The sequence below is a fragment of the Neoarius graeffei genome, chromosome 21, assembly GCF_027579695.1.
Source record: "Neoarius graeffei isolate fNeoGra1 chromosome 21, fNeoGra1.pri, whole genome shotgun sequence".
Taxonomy (NCBI): Eukaryota; Metazoa; Chordata; class Actinopteri; order Siluriformes; family Ariidae; genus Neoarius; species Neoarius graeffei.
The window spans coordinates 1,042,691-1,057,657 of NC_083589.1; the positions used below are offsets into that span (position 1 = coordinate 1,042,691).

Below are 14,967 nucleotides of genomic sequence, written 5' to 3' on the forward strand. Positions count from 1 at the left end.
GGTTTCCCCCACAATCCAAAGACATGCAGTTTGGTTCACATGGAGCAGCCTTGAGCAGAGCCCCTGAACAAGGCCCCGGACCCCCAACTGCTCCCCGGGCGCTGTAGCATAGCTGCCCACTGCTCTGGGTGTAAGTGTGTGTGCTCATTGCTCACGTGTCTGTGTGTGTGTGTTCACTGCTTCAGATGGGTTAAATGCAGAGAGGAAGTTCACTGTGCTTGAGTGTACGTGTGATAAAGTTGTTGCTGTTCTTCATCTTAAAAAAATGATTGAATATCAGTAAAGAAAGCAGCAGATTACAGAAAAGATAATTTTCAGGAAAAAAAAAAGAAGGCTGCTGAGTTTTCTGCAAAAATAAGAAACAAGTGTGACAGTAAAAACCTCCAGAAGAACTGTGGCTGGTTCTGCAAGACTTTCACTAAAACTTATCTTGAAGGTGTCTTTGTTCTACAGCATTTCTTTACGCATCCCCAAGAGTTTTGCACAGTAGTGTGTGTGTGTGTGTGTGTGTGTGTGTGTACACTTCTGGTGACATCTAGAGCTGATTGTGACCAGTTGAACATGTTGGGGAAAAGGCAATATTTTACTTGTAATTTTACTGATTTCCCACCAGAAAAACAGAAAAAAAAACCCAAAACAAAACAAAAACCCAATCGTAGTTCACCCTGATGTGGGTGGCATCAGGAAGCACGACAGACAGGAGATGATGTTCAAACACACTTTATTTTGAAGACTATCACTTTTCAGCTTCATTCATTCTGTCATTCACAATTCACACGCACACACACACACACACACACACACACACACACACACACACACACCATGACAAATTTTCCATCCACTAGATGGCAGTAAAACGCTTCCAACCCGCAATTGCTGTTGAGTGAAATGTGTTTTTTTTTTCTTAACTGACCTGCTGAGGGCGCTGTTAGGATGCTGCTGGATTATTCTTATTATCCATCCATCCATTATCTGTAGGTGCTTATCCTGTCCTACAGGGTCACAGGCAAGCTGGAGCTTATCCCAGCTGACTATGCGTGAGAGGTGGGGTTCACCCTGGACAAGTCACCAGATCATCACAGGGCAACACACAGAGACACACAACCATTCACACTCACATTCACACCTACGGTCAATTTAGAGTCACCAGTTAACCTAACCTGCATGTCTTTGGACTGTGGGGGAAACCGGAGCACCCAGAGGAAACCCTCGCGGACACAAGGAGAACATGAACTCCACACAGAAAGGCCCCTGTCAGCCACTGGGCTCAAACCCAGAACCTTCTTGCTGTGAGGTGACAGTGATAACCACTACACCACTGTGATGCCCAGGTATGGAGATGGTACATGGTAATCTACATGAATGTGAGGACCCAAGGTTTCCCAGCAGAACATTGCCCAGAGCATCACACTGCCTCCTCCCGCTTGCCTTCTTCCCATAGTGCATCCTGGTGCCATCTCTTCCCGAGGTAAACAACACACACACACCTGGCCATCCACATGATATAAAAGAAAATGTGATTGATCAGACCAGGCCACCTTCTTCCTTTCCTCTTTGGTCCAGTTCTGATGCTCATGTCCCCATTGTAGGTCTTTTGGCAGTGGACAGGGGTCAGCATGGGCACTCTGACTGCTCTGCAGCTACACAACCCCAAACACAGCACGTTACAATGCACTGTGTGTTCTGACTCCTTTCTATCACAGCCAGCAGGAACTTTTTCAGCAGGTTGTGTTACAGGAGCTCTTCTGTGTGGTGGGACAAGATGGTCTAGCCTTCGCTCCCCTCGTGCATCAGTGAGCCTTGGGTGCCCATGACCCTCTCACCAGTTCACCAGTTTTACTTCTTTGGATGCCTTTTGGGAGAAAATCACCACTGCATACTGGGAACACCCCACCAGACCTGCCATTGTGGAGAAGATCTGGCCCAGTCATCTAGCAATCACAATTTTTGTGGGAAAAAAAAGAAAGAAAACAAAGAAACAAACAAACAAAAAAAAAAACACGTGGCTGAATTTAAAAAAAATAATTAAAAAAAAATAATTTTTGTTTTAGCCCTGTGATGACCTGGCGACTTGTCCAGGGTGTACCCCGCCTTTCGCCCATAGTCAGCTGGGATAGGCTCCAGCTTGCCTGCGACCCTGTAGAAGGATAAAGCGGCTACAGATAATGAGATGAGATGAGATAATTTTTGTTTTAGAAAAAAAAACAATCAGTGGGTGGAGATTGATGGGGGGAGGGATGTGTGTTTGCCCAGGGTGCCATATATAGCTCACACTGCCACTGCCTAATATACCCCACCCCTTTTCAGTTGCCATTGTTACAAGATAATGTTCTTCATTTCACCTCTCATCATCATCGTCATCATCAACCAGCAACATTCTAACAGCACCCTCAGCAGGTCAGTTCAGAGAAAAATACATTTCATGAAACACAATGTCAGTTTGGAAGTGTTTTACTGCCATCTTGTGGATGGAAAATTATAATAAAAAATCAAACTGAAATTGAATTATTATTATTATTATTATTATTATTATTATTATTATTAGGGGCAGCATGGTGGTGTAGTGGTTAGTGCTGTCGCCTCACAGCAAGAAGGTCCGGGTTCGAGCCCCATGGCCGGCGAGGGCCTTTCTGTGTGGAGTTTGTATGTTCTCCTCGTGTGCGCATGGGTTTCCTCCAGGTGCTCCGGTTTCCCCCACAGTCCAAAGACATGCAGGTTAGGTTAACTGGTGACTCTAAATTGACCGTAGGTGTGAATGTGAGTGTGAATGGTTGTCTGTGTCTGTGTGTCAGCCCTGTGATGACCTGGCAACTTGTCCAGGGTGCACCCCGCCTTTCGCCCGTAGTCAGCTGGGATAGGCTCCAGCTTGCCTGCGACCCTGTAGAAAGATAAAGTGGCTAGACATAATGAGATAAGATTATTATTATTATTATTATAGTGTAATACTTAAGTTATTAAACATTTAATGTTTAACATAATACCAGATTAAATATTACGTGAGTGTGTGTGTGTTCAGATGATGTAGTGGGGGTGTCATGGTCAGTTCCCATGCACCAGACAGGTCTCCTCTATCACATGACAGCTACCAATCAGGGACAGCAAAGAATTTCATGCATGTCCTCCAAGGAATGTGACACCAGCCGACTGCATCTTTTTGATGCAGCTGCTGATGTAACATTAGGGGGCAGAGTAACACACTCAGAGGAAAACGGTCTCTGCCCATGAGCAAGAGCTCACAGATGCCCATGATTGGCTATCGTCACTGTAATAGACACGAGTCAAAGAGTACACCACCCCTCCCTCCCTGAGAGCACAGATCTCTTGGGCTTCTGGCCATGGATGGCTATGACATCATCAGGATCTGAACTAGTGACCACCAGATGATGGGGCAAATACTTTTCTGTTGTGGCCCTCAGGAGCCCAGTTAATTATAATTATTTGGAATGTCACCAAAAAGAGTCTTCAGCTGAAAGAGAAAAAAAGACCAAAATGTGGCCCTAAAAGATGAAATGGGCCGACAGTGACGTGTCAGATCTAATGAATAATGTTAATGGTGATGTGATTTAGAAAGGGATTTATTTTTGCTGTTTTTGTGCCTGTGTTGTGCTGAATTCTGACTCCCTGCAGAATCTGACTCCCTTTCATGTGCACATGCAGATGGACCTGATTTCTGCTGTTTCTCTTCTCTTGGTAGATTGCAGTTCATTTTTAATTGTCCTCCACAGTTAAAGTTAAGTTAAAGTCCTTCCCGCGCCATGGTGGCGCATCGGGCGGCGCCGATCTCCGTTTCCATAGCCCTCGGCCTCTCACCTATTACATAGCTACGGTTACAGTGGGGGGGCTAGTCCTCTGGTAACCACGAGAGTTTAACTCCCCATGCGCATCTGTATTGCAGCTAGTGGCCTAGTGGTAGCGTGTCTGCCTCTCGATCGGGAGATTGTGAGTTCTATTCACGGTCAGGTCATACCAAAGACCATCATAAAAATGGTACCTACTACCATCTGTCCTCCACAGTAACCACCAGAATAACTCAAAACATCCCAACAAAGAGCCTCACAGTGAAACTAAATGCATCTAATGACCTGAAGACTTTGTGAGTGTGATGTTCAGAATCCAACTTCCCTTCGCATGCAGGCCTCATAGTGTCCTTTTCCTCACATCGCATGTTCTCAACAGAAACTGGAGGAAATGTGCAGCTTCACTATACGGATTCTGTAACACACATGAAGAGCAGTCTGATTCTGCTGGGAGTCTGAATTGGACACGACACCGGCAAGCGATTCCCAAGCTCATGAATCGGCCGTCAGTTCAGGATGATTATATCATTTATCTCCAGATTTTAAAATCTCAATCATGGACAAGGAATAAATCAATATCGCACAAGCTGATACTGCACTATTGCCCTTTCACCTGCCCTGACTACCTCTATAAGCTGCTGTACCGTTCTACAGCCCACATTCTCATCATTATATACATCCATATTTTTATTTCTAATTCTGGAAATTTTAGGATTTTTTTTTTACTGCAACCCAAATGTGACTGTACCTGTATGATAACAATAAAGATTCTATTCTCAGGAACACAAACATCATCAATCATGAGTTTATACACGTACATCATCTAATTTTGCCACACCCACATAGTTTTATTTGTTTTATATCTATCTATCTATCTATCTATCTATCTATCTATCTATCTATCTATCTATCTATCTATCTATCTATCTATCTATCTATCTATAAAATGTGTGTGTGTGGGGGGGGCTGATGTAGTTGCATTATGCTGCAGTGGTTTATCAGTGTGTGTGTGTGTGTGTATCTGCTCTGTGCAGCTGTCAGGAATTAATACTGTATGAGAGCTGAGTGCTTCCTCTCTCTGAAATCAGTGTGTGATGTGGCCGACTCTCATCAGTCTCACACCTCAGAGCCGGGAGGAGGAGCTCTGTTCATCAGTCACACACCTCAGAGCCGGGAGGAGGAGCTCTGTTCATCAGCACTGATGTTATTTTGATATATATGGAGAAAGTGAAAGATGCCTCCTCTGATTTGTTCTTGAGGCTGTGTGATGATTTCCTCTCATCTTTCTTATAAGGTAATAGTGAGTGTGATTGGTCTCTCTCTCTCTCTCTCTCTCTCTCTCTCTCTGTAGGGGCTGAGTGAGGGGACACACTTCTCTCAGTCTCTCTGGATGAGTGGAGGTGAACACATCGTGTACAGCAAGGAGGGAGATGGAAATCTGTCTGAGTTTTATTCTTCTCTCTTCCACATTCTCTCTCTCCACTGCAGGTAAGAACACACTGATTATTCACACTAAAACATCACACACGTCTCACTTTAACAGGAGGGATGATTTTTAACCATGAAATCTGAGAAACTCTCATGGCTCCATCGTAACTTTATAAACAGTGAAACTTTCATTGTTATAGAATTTTAAAAGCTGTAGATGAGCAAACACACACCATCCTCAGGGTTTTTCTGAGGCATCAGTTATAAAATCAGCTCCAGATTAATCTTTAGAGTTTACACATGATTTATTGTGAGTAAAAACACCTGAACTAACACAAGGCTGTTTTCATATATGTGTGTGTGTGTGTGTGTGTGTGTGTGTGTGTGTGTGTGTGTGTGTGTGAGAGAGAGAGAGAGAGAGAGAGAGAGAGAATTCTCAAAAACCACAATATAAACTGAAATATCTCTCTCTTCTCTTTGTAATGCTTTATTGTATAAAATATATAATAATCATGCAGTAATATTGTAAACCAATAATATGAAAGTTAAATAATAAAGGAAAATGCTTCAATGAAACTGTAACATTTACTAAACGAAGTAATTTATACTAAATACTGTATTTCGCAAATAAAGTTTTCATCCTTCTCTCTTGCCTCTCTTTGTCATATATTATCCCAATTTCTCTGGCTGCAGAATATCACTGTGATCAGGGATATCATCTCTACGGGGATTACTGCTATCACTTCAATAGTGAATCAGATAAAACATGGCAGGATGCTGAAAACTATTGCAGCTCCCAGAACGGACACCTGGCCAGTGTCCACAACCAGGAGACAGTCAGATTCATAACAGGTGAGTGACAGACAACTGCTCATGCTGGGCGGCATGGTGGTGTAGTGGAGAGCACTGTCACCTCACAGCAAGAAGGTTCTGGGTTCAAGCCCAGTGGATGACAGGGGTCTTTCTGTGTGGAGTTTGCATGTTCTCCCCATATCAGTGTGGGTTTCCTCTGGGTGCTCCGGTTTCTCCCACAGTCCAAAGACATGCAGTTTGGTTAACATGGGGGCAGCCTTGGGCTGAAGAGCCCTTTAGCAAGGCCCCTAACCCCCAACTGCCCCAGGTGCTGTAGTATAGCTGCCCACTGCTCTGTGTGTGTGTGCTCATTGCTGACTTGTGTGTGTGTTCACTGCTTCAGAGGGTTAAATTCAGAGGAGGCATTTTCCCTTGCTTGAGTCTGCATGTGACAAATAAAGGCTTCTTCTTCTTCTTCTTCTTCTTCTTCTTCTTCTCCTTCTTCTTCTTCTTCTTCTCATTTCTCACTCAGACATGTTATTCATCATTAATCAGATTATTCTCTGAGGCAAGCATGAGTCTTGGGAATGAACTGGTTTTCATGAGCATGTGTTCACTCTTTACATCTCTTAGTAGCCTCATGTAGTACTGTAGGTGGGATTTGAATATGACTGTGTTTATGTTTTTTCTTTCTCAAGCTTACATTCCCAGAGCTTCCTGGATTGGACTTAATGACCGACTACATGAGGGAAACTTTGTCTGGTCTGATGGAACACCTTCCGTATGTAACACTCCCTCAATATCCTTCAGCATGTACTTGAAGTAAAGGCTCTCATTTTAACCCTAAAGCATCATTTTAAAATGACTTTAAATAGTTTATGTCCATGTTCAGTTGTTGGTATCTTTACAGAAATATGTATTTGAACCACTTATTATTGTATATCTCTTTTCGATACAATATTTATTCTGATGAAATAAAATATTAAGACATCTTCAATAAATTCTCCAACACCACAGCGCTGATGGATTCTCAATTCTGATTGGTCAGAAGGTGTTGATTAATTTTCTATAACAGCAACTAAAACAAAAGTGTAGCTCTAAATCACAGGTTTATATTAATGCTCTCGTTCTTATACATTGTTTCGAAAGCAACAGCTCATTCAGAGGGTCTTTTACAGTCAATGGTCCAGATAAGCAAATGAAAAATAATTATTTTCTCCAGGGTCAAGAGATGTTTATTTAACATTTATGGAAGGAGTCTCCAGTGTCAGTGCTTTGGAATAGTCAAAGGGAAAACTAAAACTTTTTCCCAGACAGCTGCAGGATGTTGCATTTCATGCATTACAGTTTTTATTAACTCCATGAGAAAGTGAGGGAACGACCAATTATATCTGCTGTAACGTAAAAGATAACAGGAACTTACTTGTTCTGCAGATGTTCCACAACATTGACTATAACTTTAAGTGAATAAAAGTAGTACCCGTTTGTTTTTGTTCTTGTTGTTGTTTTGCTTTTTTATTGAATACAAATTTAAATATTTGTCACACTGTTGTGGTCTAAGTGGAAAAAAAACCACATCAGGACATATTTTTACAGGATAATAATCAACTTTAGCGTGGTGAGATTAACTCTGCTTCATCACTCCATCCTGTAATTGATTATCTAACAATAACAGTATGTCCTGTCATATTGTCATTATTTTCTTTCATGATTTCTGGTTTGCTGTCTCCAGGACTTCTTGCCGTGGGGTTGGGGTCAGCCAGATAACTGGAACAACAATGAGCACTGCATACAAATCCTCACCATGGAGGACTATTACACAGGAAAATTCAGTGATCTCAACTGCTCGAGCTACGAACCATTCATCTGCCAAAAAGGTGAAACCTGAGCTCGGTTCTGAGGTGGAAAGTTGTGCTCAGGTCATGTGTAAACATTATTTTATGATCAGAGCATCTCCATCAGTCAGAGGCGATGACCTTTGACCTTATAGTCTGCTTCTTTCTGCTGTAATCTTTATATCCTCTTTTCAAAAGGATGATGTTCCTTTCTAATTTTTTTCTAATGATACAAATTTATCTGTATTTACCAATTTAAGTAAAGAGTGGAAATATATTATGATTTGCAGAACTTTCAGCTTTCTGGTAGAGTTTTATTCTATTCTTAAATATCAGTTTGATAATATTCAGATAAATGTGATGTTTTGATGTCTTCAGGAAAAAATGTTGGTCCTCCACCAGTTCCACCGACCGCCGTACCAGGTATCAGTTTCTCTCTCTCTCTCTTTCTCTCTCTCTCTCTCTGTCTGTCTTTTTTCCCATTGTAATGCTTTATTGTATAAAGTATAAGATATAGATTTAGGCACTGGGGCGGCACGGTGGTGTAGTGGTTAGTGCTGTCGCCTCACAGCAAGAAGGTCCGGGTTCGAGCCCCCGTGGCTGGCGAGGGCCTTTCTGTGCGGAGTTTGTATCTTCTCCCCGTGTCCACGTGGGTTTCCTCCGGGTGCTCCGGTTTCCCCCACAGTCCAAAGACATGCAGGTTAGGTTAACTGGTGACTCTAAATTGACCGTAGGTGTGAATGTGAGTGTGAATGGTTGCCTGTGTCTATGTGTCAGCCCTGTGATGACCTGGCGAATTGTCCAGGGTGTACCCCGCCTCTCGCCCGTAGTCAGCTGGGATAGGCTCCAGCTTGCCTGTGACCCTGTAGAACAGGATAAATCGGCTAGAGATAATGAGATGAGATGAGATTTAGGCACTGCCTAAAAGTGGAGCTCCCATCTGTTTCTGGGTTGTAGAATTTTCTCATATCATAGCCAGTCTCTTTTGTTCTATTTCTTTACTGGCTTGCACTGTCCACTAGGTGGTGTGTATGACTGGTAATTACTAACACTGACCACTAGGTGGTGTGTCTCATCTCATCTCATTTTCTCATCTCATCTCATCTCATTTTCTCTTGCCGCTTAATCCTGTTCTACAGCGTCGCAGGCAAGCTGGAGCCTATCCCAGCTGACTACAGGTGAAAGGTGGGGTACACCCTGGACAAGTCGCCAGGTCATCACAGGGCTGACACATAGACAACCATTCACACTCACATTCACACCTACGGTCAATTTAGAGTCACCAGTTAACCTAACCTGCATGTCTTTGGACTGTGGGGGAAACCAGAGCACCCGGAGGAAACCCATGCGGACACGGGGAGAACATGCAAACTCTGCACAGAAAGGCCCTCTTCGGCCACGGGGCTCGAACCCAGACCTTCTTGCTGTGAGGTGACAGCGCTAACCACTACACCACCGTGCCGCCCTCGGTGGTGTGTATGACTGGGAATTACAAACACTGGCCACTAGGCGGTGTCTATGACTGGTAATTACTAACACAGGCCACCAGGCAGTGTGTATGACTGGCAATTACTAACACTGGCCACTAGGCGGTGTGTCTCATCTCATCTCATCTCATTATCTCTAGCTGCTTTATCCTGTTCTACAGGGTCGCAGGCAGGCTGGAGCCTATCCCAGCTGACTACGGGTGAAAGGCAGGGTACACCCTGGACAAGTCGCCAGGTCATCACAGGGCTGACACATAGACACAGACAACCATTCACACTCACATTCACACCTACAGTCAATTTAGAGTCACCAGTTAACCTAACCTGCATGTCTTTGGACTGTGGGGGAAACCGGAGCACCCGGAGGAAACCCACGCGGACACAGGGAGAACATCCAAACTCCACACAGAAAGGCCCTCGCTGGCCATGGGGCTCGAACCCAGACCTTCTTGCTGTGAGGTGACAGCGCTAACCACTACACCACCATGCCGCCCCCAGGCAGTGTGTATGACTGGTAATTGCTAACACTGGCCACAAGGTGGTGTGTATGACTGATAATTACTAACACTGACCACTAGGCCGTGTGTATGACTGGTAATTACTAACACTGGCCACTAGGCGGTGTGTATGACTGGTAATTACTAACACTGGCCACTAGGCGGTGTGTATGACTGGTAATTACTAACACTGACCACTAGGCAGTGTGTATGACCAGTGGTACATGTACATTTCCACGGACAAACCACAAAAAATCGACTTGATGGGTTTACCATTTTTTCTTAGGTATGGTGCTCCGCTCAGAGCTCCGCTATAATACAGTAATCACACAGTAATATTGTAAACCAATAATATGAAAGTTAAATAATAAAGGAAAATGCTTCAGTGAAACTGTAACATCTACAAAACTAAGTAATTTATATGTCTGTGAAGATTTTCAGTCATCCAGGTCATAGTAAACTGTGGGTGGTAAAAAGAGCAACTGGACTTGCTTCAAGAGTCTTGAAGATGTTTCACCTCTCATCCGAAAGGCTTCTTCAGTTCTGTCTGACTAATAGGGAGTATCAGGCATTTATCCTCTCATGGATGAACGGCAATCCTAAGGTGTTGTTGAGTCATCCTGTTGGTGTGGGTCACTGGGGGCTGGGTGTGAACGGCCTCGAGAGTCATCGGGGTGATCAATGGTTTGTTGGTTCTCTCTGTCCTCCTGTGAGTCACTGAAAACAGCTGGGTTTTGGTGTGCATTCAGTTGTCTGGGAACTATGCCAAGGACTGCATTGTAGGTGGCTGATAAATGGTGTTTTAGACCACCACCTCTGTTCAGTGATGGCCGTTCCAGGTTGACAAAAATGGCTTCTTTAACTCCTCGCTCATACCAACGATCCTCTCTGGCTAAAATGCATACGTTGCAATCCTGAAATGAGTGTCCTTTGTTGTTAAGATGAAGATAGACAGCAGAGTCCTGGCCTGAGGAACTGGCTCTCCTGTGTTGAGCCATGCACCTGTGAAGCAGTTGTTTTGTATATACTCGTATATTCCCCAATATTGTTGTTTTGTATATACTCGTATATTCCCCAATATACGAGTCTGTGCATTCCTCACTGCACTGAATTGCATACACTACGTTGTCCTGTTTGTATGTGGCTATTCTGTCCTTAGGGTGGACCAGTTTCTGCTTCAGGGTGTTACTGGGTGTGAAATGTACCAGAATGTTGTGTTTGTAGCCCTCAGTGACCCACACCAACAGGATGACTCAACGACACCTTAGGATTGCTTTTCATCCATGAGAGGATAATTACCTGATCCTCCCCATTTGTCAGACAGAACTGAAGAAGCCTTTTGGATGAGAGGTGAAACATCTTCAGGAATCTTCAAGCAAGTCCAGTTGCTCTTTGTACCACCCACAGTTTAAGTAATTTATCCTAAATACTGTATTTTGTAAATAAAGTCTTCATCCTTCTCTCTTGTCTCTCTTTATCGTATATTATCCCGGTTTCTCTGGCTGCAGAATTTCACTGTGATCAGGGATATCATCTTGACGGGGATTACTGCTATCATTTCAGCAGTGAATCAGATAAAACGTGGCAGGATGCTGAAAACTATTGCAGCTCCCAGAACGGACACCTGGCCAGCGTCCACAACCAGGAGACAGTTGGATTCATAACAGGTGAGTAACAGACAGCTGCTCATGCTGGGCATCATGGTGGTGTAGTGGTTCACACTGTCACCTCACAGCAAGAAGGTTCTGGGTTTGAGCCCAGTGGCTGACGGGGGTCTTTCTGTGTGGAGTTTGCATGTTATCCCCGTGTCAGTGCGGGTTTCCTCCGGGTGCTCTGGTTTCTCCCACAGTCCAAAGACATGTGGTTTGGTTAACATGGGGGCAGCCTTGGGCTGAAGAGCCCTTTAACAAGGCCCCTAAACCCCCAACTGCTCCCTGGGTGATGTACTGTAGCATAGTTGCCCACTGCTCTGTGTGTGTGTGTGTGTGTGTGTGTGTGTGTGTGTGTGTGTGTGTGTGTGTGTGTGCTCATTGCGGACTTGTGTGTGTATTCACTGCTTCAGAGGGTTAAATTCAGAGGAGACATTTGACTGTGCTTGAGTGTACATGTGACAAATAAAGGCTTCTTCTTCTTCTTCTTCTTCTTCTTCTTCTTCTCATTTCTTACTCAGACATGTTTTTCATCATTAATCAGATTATACTCTGAGGCAAGTGTGAGTTTTGGGAATGAACTGGTTTTCATGAGCATGTGTTCGCTCTTTACATCTCTTAGTAGCTTCATGTAGTAGGTGGGATTTGAATATGACTGTGTTTATGTTTTTTCTTTCTCAAGCTCACATTCCCAGAGCTTCCTGGATTGGACTTAATGACCGACTACATGAGGGAAACTTTGTCTGGTCTGATGGAACGCCTTCCGTATGTAACACTCCCTCAATATCCTTCAGCATGTACTTGAAGTAAAGGCTCTCATTTTAACCCTAAAGCATCATTTTAAAATGACTTTAAATAGTTTATGTCCATGTTCAGTTGTTGGTTTGTTTCCAAAAACATCTTTTTAACCACTTTTTATTGTATATCACTTTTCTATACAATATTTATTCTGATGAAATAAAATATTAAGACATCTTCAATAAATTCTCCGACACCACAGCGCTGATGGATTCTCGATTCTGATTGGTCAGAAGGTGTTGATTAATTTTCTATAACAGCAACTAAAACAAAAGTGTAGCTCTAAATCACAGGTTTATATTAATGCTCTCGTTCTTATACGTTGTTTCGTTAGCAACAGCTCATTCAGAGGGTCTTTTACAGTCGATGCTCCAGATAAGCAAATGAAATATAATTATTTTCTCCAGGGTCAGGAGATGTTTATTTAACATTTATGGAAGGAGTCTCCAGTGTCAGTGCTTTGTAGTAGTCAAAGGGAAAACTGAAACTTTTTCCCAGACGGCTGGAGGATGTTGTGTTTCATGCATTACATTTTTTTATTAACTCCATGAGAAAGTGAGGGAACGACCGATTACAGCTGCTATAACATAGAAGATAACAGGAACTTACTTGTTCTGCAGATGTTCCACAACATTGACTGTAACTTTAAGTGAAAAAAAGTATTACATGTGTTTTGTTTTTTATTGAATTCAAATTTAAATCTTTGTCACATTGTTGTGGTATAAGAGGAATAAAACACATCAGGACATATTTTTACAGGATAATAATCAACTTTAGTGTGGTGAGATTAACTCTGCTTCATCACTCCACCCTGTAATTGATTATCTAACAATACGAGTAACTGTATGTCCTGTCATATTGTCATTATTTTCTTTCATGATTTCTGGTTTGCTGTCTCCAGGACTTCTTGCCATGGGGTGAGGGTGAGCCGGATAACTGGAAGGTTTTTGAGCGCTGCGTACAAATCCACGGCATAGAGGACAATTATAGGGGAAAATTCAGTGATCGAAACTGCTCGAGCTCCAAACCATTCATCTGCCAGAAAGGTGAAACCTGAGCTCGGTTCTGAGGTGGAAAGTTGTGCTCAGGTCATGTGTAAACATTATTTTATGATCAGAGCATCTCCATCAGTCAGAGGCGATGACCTTCAACCTTATAGTCTGCTTCTTTCTGCTGTAATCTTTATAGCCTCTTTTCTAAAGGATGATGTTCATTTCTCATTTTTTAAATTATACAAATTTATCTGTATTTACCAATTTAAGTAAAGAGTGGAAATATATTATGATTTGCAGAACTTTCAGCTTTCTGGTAGAGTTTTATTCTATTCTTAAATATCAGTTTGATAATATTCAGATTAATGTGATGTTTTGATGTCTTCAGGAAAAAATGTTGGTCCTCCACCAGTTCCACCCACCGACATACCAGGTATCAGTTTCTCTCTCTCTCTCTTTCTCTCTTTCTCTTGTAATGATTTATTGTATAAAATATATAATAATCACACAGTAATATTGTAAACCAATAATGTGAAAGTTAAAGAATAAAGGAAAATGCTTCAATGAAACTGTAACATTTACTAACTGTGTAAAACATTATTTGATGATCAGAGCATCTCCATCAGTCAGAAGCGATGACCTTCGACCTTATAGTCTCCTTCTTTCTGCTATAATCCTCTTTTCAAAAGGATGAGATTCATTTATCTTTCTTTTTTAATTCAACAAAATTACCTGTATTTACAAATGTAAGTAAAGAGTATTAATTATATGAAATTTCATTCAGTGTATTTTGATCTGAGCCCTGTGATGACCTGGTGACGTGTCCAGGGTGAACCCCACCTCTCGCCCATAGTCAGCTGGGATAGGCTCCAGCCCGTGACCCTGTACAGGATAAGCGGCTACAGATAATGGACGGATATTTTGATTTGTGTAACTTTCAGTTTCTGGGAGAGTTTTATTACCTTATTAAATATATGTTTTATAATATTTAAATTAATGTGATGTTTTGATGTCTCCAGGTCAAAGTGTTGGTCCTCCACCAGTTCCACCCACCGCCGTACCAGGTATCAGTTTCTTTCTCTCTCTCTCTCTCTCTCTCTCTCTCTCACACACACACACACACACACACACACACACACACACACACACACTCTCTCTCTCTCTCTCTCTCTCTCTCTCTCTCTCAGGCAGTGTGAGGTTGGTGAATGGTGGAAGTCGCTGTGCTGGGAGAGTGGAGGTTCTTCAGGATGGTCAGTGGGGAACAGTGTGTGGTCGTGGCTGGGATATGAGAGAAGCTGCAGTGGTGTGTAGAGAGCTGGGCTGTGGGGAGCCTGTAAATGCACCACAATATGGTGACTTTGGAGCGGGATCAGGACCAATCTGAATGGTTTATGTGTGGTGTAGAGGATCAGAGTCGACACTGAAGAACTGTAGATCAGATGGGAGGGGGGATTACTGTGGTCACGGTCGTGATGCTGGAGTCACCTGTTCAGGTAAACTGCTGAATTTAGGAAAAAATATAACAAATAGTAAAATTATTGTTTTGATCGATTTGACTAAATTTTGCCCCTCCATTGTAATGATTTATTGATATTCTGGCGAACAATGTGTGTGTGTGTGTGTGTGTGTGTGTGTGTGTGTGTGTGTGTGTGAGAGAGAGAGAAAGAGAGAGAACATGATGTTATGGTT

The 14,967-nt window shown here is 42.8% G+C and overlaps 1 protein-coding gene across 1 annotated transcript in view; it reads left to right on the forward strand.

Annotated features, from left to right (window-relative positions):
• LOC132869636 (uncharacterized) overlaps positions 1-14,967 on the forward strand; it is a 343,638-nt gene that overhangs the window by 265,103 nt on the left and 63,568 nt on the right. Inside the window, 1 exon segment of the mRNA XM_060902929.1 lies at positions 14,466-14,771. Coding sequence (XP_060758912.1) covers positions 14,466-14,771 — 306 coding nt within the window.